Source organism: Trachurus japonicus, chromosome 18 (assembly GCF_045865225.1).
Source record: "Trachurus japonicus isolate A0001 chromosome 18, Traja_1.0".
NCBI classification, from domain to species: Eukaryota; Metazoa; Chordata; class Actinopteri; order Carangiformes; family Carangidae; genus Trachurus; species Trachurus japonicus.
The window spans coordinates 10,099,547-10,104,883 of record NC_140924.1 but is presented as its reverse complement, the minus strand read 5'-3'; the positions used below and the strand labels follow the sequence as shown (position 1 = coordinate 10,104,883).

General features: G+C 40.4%; 1 protein-coding gene across 1 annotated transcript; it reads right to left on the bottom strand.

The window, feature by feature from the left end:
* Positions 1 to 3,839: 3,839 nt before the first annotated feature.
* On the bottom strand, positions 3,840 to 5,132 carry LOC146968691 (uncharacterized). Its single transcript, XM_085760404.1, has one exon. It carries the CDS (start codon positions 5,130 to 5,132, stop codon positions 3,840 to 3,842), a length of 1,293 nt encoding a protein of 430 aa, XP_085616530.1.
* Between the last annotated feature and the right edge of the window lie 205 nt (positions 5,133 to 5,337).

The following is a 5,337-nucleotide window of genomic DNA, read 5'->3' as shown; positions in this document are numbered from 1 at the left end:
AGAACCAGAAGTACACTTATTCTTCAAGACTACAACAAATATGATATATCAACAATTAGAACTAAATTCTTCAAATTTCCAATTCCCCCTAAATATAAAGAAATTCACTTCAAAACAACAAATAACATATATCCCTCTAATGAATTCATAAAGAAAAGATTCAAATTTGAGGTAGAGAATTGTCATACATGCAGTAGTCGAGTTGAGGGGGGATGGGGGGGATGGCATCCCCCCTGAAATAAAAACGATCAAAATCATCCCCCCTGGAAAAATGCCATCCCCCCTCTCCATCCCCTTTTTACATTAAATGTTGGACATAACTATAATTATATTCAGGCTGTCGCCTGGCCTGGGCTTCCCGGCTCTAGCCCGTAGACTGTAGTAACTCTAGCCCCGAACATTTCTTATAGCCCAGGTCCAGGATGTTTTCTCAGACGGAGTTAAACAGAAGCGCACAGAGAAGGTAGTTTTGTAATTTCCCGGTCACAGTGAATGCAACACAGGCACGACGCCACGACCAATCAGAGAGAAGTGTTGTAGAAGCGAGAATCCTCCTCCGTGTTTTATTGGTTAACAGCCAGGTAACCAAGGTGACAATCTGAACTCTAGCGTTCCGAGCGGTCCCAAAATCATCAGAATGGGCGCTTTGGGGAGAAGTTTCTGCAATCGTGGTGACTCGCGCCAGCAGGGGCAGACCGCCGGTGGGTCAGTGGACCGGCGTGGTGCTGCAAGTGACCCACTGATGTTAGTGTGTTTACATTTTTCTAACGTCTATGAGCGCGAGGAGTGACTATTCTCGGTCCGAACCCCCCCTAAAAAAAGAAGAAGTAGCCCGAGGTCCAGCCAGCGCGTCCAGTCAGATTGCCGTCCATGTTCACTTATTAGCCCAAAAGAACAGCCAGGCAGGCAGCCCAGTCCAGAGAGCAGAGGAACAGAGAGAGACAGCACAGCAACAGGTGTGTGTATGTGTGTGTGCACGCGTGTGTGCTACCTGGACCAGGACCAGGCCAAGATTTAACAAATGACTTTTGTTTTTGCTCTCCAGCCACAGCTCCACACTAGACCAGTTCTGAGTTCACTTTCATACACTATAGCCATTCTTGTCATTACAATGAAAGGAACCTTAGTCAGTAGGCCTACTAAATGGGCTTTACATTTTTTTTTTTATCTGAAGCAATGTTGTCTTTTCCCTTTATTTTCTCCTCAGAGTACACCAGAATGCCTTATTTATGTGTTAAAAATCACAATTTTTTCTGGGGGAGTGCCCCCAGACCCCCCGACAGTGCTTTAGTAAGATGGCAAATCAAGTAAAGCCCAGCTGAGTTGGTAGTAGTGGAGAAGCTCCATAATAATATATAATACACATATATATATAATTTATAATTTTATAATAACAAATTATATAATATAATTTACATGAATTACACAACCTCGCCCCCCCCCCCCCCCCCCCCCTTTTTTTTTAAGGTGAAAAAAATTGGCCATCCCCCCTGAATTTTTTTTACAACTCGACTACTGCATACATGTAATACAAATGTTGAAACTACAGAGCACTTATTTTATGGGTGTGGAGCGGTTCAGAATGTATGGAGGGATCTTCACAATCTGCTTTCCTCCAAATCTATAGAAATAGATTTCTTCTCTTATCAAGATATTCAAATGGGTGTAATTCTAAAAAATAAAACAACTGAATTTTTGGTAAATAATTTATTTATAGCAACAAAATACTACATACATAAATGTCAGTTTGCTAAGTCCTCCCCCTCATGAGCTCTAAAAATGAGCTCTCTCTGTTTCAAAGATGTCTGAAAAAAATAGATAATGCCCAAGCCAAGAAACTGTATACACTTATGGAAATGCTTCAATTGTGATGAACCCCTTGTATCTTTTATTTGTATTTTATTTATTTATTTATTTATTCCTTTTGATTACTTCTTTTATTTATTTCATGTATTCATTTTTATACTCTCTATAGGCTCTGGTACTCAGCCTTTATAGAAAATATTTTGATTTCCTATGTAATGCAGGAGGTGTGATTTTTCTTTCACTGTGATTTGATTTGCACATATGGACAGAAATGAGTATGACGTTGTATTTGTTCTTCATGTTTACATGTTTAATAAAGAAAGTTAAAAGAAAAAAAAGGAGTGAAGCTCACCTCCGCGTTCAAAAAACTGAAATCCCCTCGGTTTCCTCTGGGGGCTGGCTCCAGAAGGGAGCAACTCCAATGGGCTTTATGCACAGCTCCATTACTTCCTGAAATAAGACAGCTCATTTATTTCCTGTCTTACATTATTGGACCATGACCAATTGATTAATCCAGGTGTGTCTGACCTCATAACAATGGTCAAGCACACCTGGATTAATCAGTTGGTCAAATAATGTAAGACAGGAAATAAACGAGCTGGCTTATTTCAGGAAGTAGTGGAGCTGTGCATAAAGCCCATTGAGCCCAAAGAATCACTCAATATGTCACCAGAGACTAGGAATCATGTTAATTTGACAAACTGATCTAACTAACAACAATAGTATAGCCAGAATATTCACATTTCATTTTTTTTAAATTTGCAGCCTGCAGATCATGTTCATATTTTGATTCTGTGTTTTGGCCTGTTGCGCCACCCACTGCTCTCTCCCAGTCACAGCATCAGTGGCACATTTAGCCTGCGGGTTGCCAGTTAAGCTACCACTGAGCTGCAGCTACGGCTGGAAGTTAAAGTGATCTTCAATTGAGGTCGCAATAAATAAATACAAATAAAAAGATTGATTTCTAATGTCGCCTATGGTCATATTTCCTTGATTTCACATGGGAGAAATAAGCGGCTTGTCTCTCTGACGTCTAATACACCGCATCTTGTCTGCAATATGTTTTTTATCAAGTAGAATAATACAGCATAATCATGCACATAGTCTCACGTTTTGCTATGTATTTTAAAGGGAGAAAAATCAACTGTCCAACGAGTGGCTTTACATCAAGTCAGCTCAGTCACTTTATTTTTGGCATCTTGACATTTTAAACAAGCAGGTTAGGCCACATTTCATTCATATTTGATTTTCATTACAACTATACACAAATTATTATTATTTACTACACTGTAACACTGACAAATGAGATGGATTCACCATGGGTAAATTGCGTCAGAACCACTGCCACACACTGCTGTATTGAATTTGACTGCAGAGACACTTTGGGCCACATTCTTACATACAGCTCCTTTAAACATTAAACCTTCAGAGAAAATCAATGGAAACTCAATTTCTTTATTAACAAACAAAAAACAAAAGATGTTTCCACCAAGTACAACTATACCAGAGAGAGATTTTTACAGAATTTGCGACACTTTGATAAAAACAATGACATTTTTATTGTGTTGGAATGAGCTGTTACAGTTCAGCTCAACCAACAACTCTGCAGACTCACTTACTGCTGTCATTTATTTGTAGTATTAATTTTATGAACAATTTCAAAATCATGAACTTTAACGAAATATTTCACATGTGAAATTAATTTTCACTGTGTTGTGATGAGCTGTTACAGTTCAATAACTGCAGCCTCACACACACTGCTGCTGCCTTCAGTAACAGTCCTGAGTTTACATACACTCATACGTCTCTTCTTGCCAGAAACATCAGAGAATTGAAGGCCATAAAAAAAACTTCAACTGTGCGTTTACTCTCCTTCATGGATTCTTGTGAACACGTAAAGATCTTCCTGTTGACACATCACAAAACTGCAACTAAATGGTTGAAGGTGTCTTAACACTACCTACTACCTTACATGTACTCCACACACACTGCAAGAACATGGTTTAACTTCTGTATGGACTTTAATGTGCTGCTCAAGACAACAACTGAAGTTTCCCTCCTTTATGGGATTTCATGTGTGTCGCCAAATTCTCCAGCTCCATAAATGTTTTCCCACAAACACTGCAACCAAATGGCTTCACTTTTGAATGGACTTTTGTGTGAACCAAAAGACCTATCTTCTGGGTATACCCTTTCCCACAAATAGCACAACTAAATGGTTTCTCCTGTGTGTGGAGTCTCAAGTGCACATTTAAACTCCCTGAATGTCTAAAATGTTTCCCACAGGTCGGACAGTCAAATGGTTTCTCTCCTGTATGGAGTCTCATGTGGAGTTTAAGGTGACTTCTTACACTAAATTGTTTACCACAAGTAGAACAGTCAAATGGTTTCTCTCCTGTATGGACTCTCATATGTCTAAGAAGAGTACTTCTTCGACTAAATTGTTTACCACAGGTAGCACAGTCAAATGGTTTCTCTCCTGTATGGATCCTCATGTGGAGTTTAAGACTACTTCTTACACTAAATTGTTTACCACAAGTAGCACAGTCAAATGGTTTCTCTCCTGTATGGATCCTCATGTGGAGTTTAAGAGTACCTCTTCCACTAAATTGTTTACCACAGGTAGCACAGGCAAATGGTTTCTCTCCTGTATGGATCCTCATGTGGAGTTTAAGAGTACCTCTTCCACTAAATTGTTTACCACAAGTAACACAGTCAAATGGTCTCTCTCCTGTATGGAGTCTCACGTGCATCTTCAACTTCGAGGGTGCATTAAAAGTTTTACCACACTCTGAGCAGCGGTGAGACTTCTTACAGCGAGACTTCTTACCAGTGTCACATTCTTCATCACTTACATGAACAGCTTCACTGTTCAAACCTGACTCAGGTGTTCTGTTTTCTCTCCAGTCATCACTGTATTCAGTCTCACAGGACGACTCTGAGACCTCATCATCTGGATCTGGTTGAAGATCTTCAGGTTGATCTGAGTTCCTGGCTGGTTCAGATCCTCCACAGTCGTCTCCATCGGCCTCCATCTGTTCAGCTGAGCTGCTGGATGGAGGCTCAGCCTCAGTTTGTCTTTGATGAGGTTGTAGGGACTGAGGTTTCTCCTCCTCATCCTCACTCTTCACATGAAGAGAAGTGAGGGGAAATTCAAGAGTGGTTGATCGTTCCTCCTTTTCTTCTTTAAGATGTAGTTCCTCCTTTTCTTCTTTAAGATGTAGACTCTCTGGGTTCTCCTGATCCAGACTAGAGGTCAACTCAGGAGGATCCTCTGCTTCAATCTTCAACAGGTGCTGATCACCTGCAGAAACAATGAAATACATCATGAACAACAGTGTCTTCATACTGTCACTCATATAACTGGTGTCTCTATGAACCCCATGGTCACCTCCATTAGTGTTAACAAAAGTCAAAACAGAACATAATTGACCTCTGGCTAAGCCCCGCCCCCTCCACTCACTCGGACAAACAGTCAACATTCGGTGACAGTTGCTATGGCAGCTGTCACAGTAGGAGACATTTCACAGG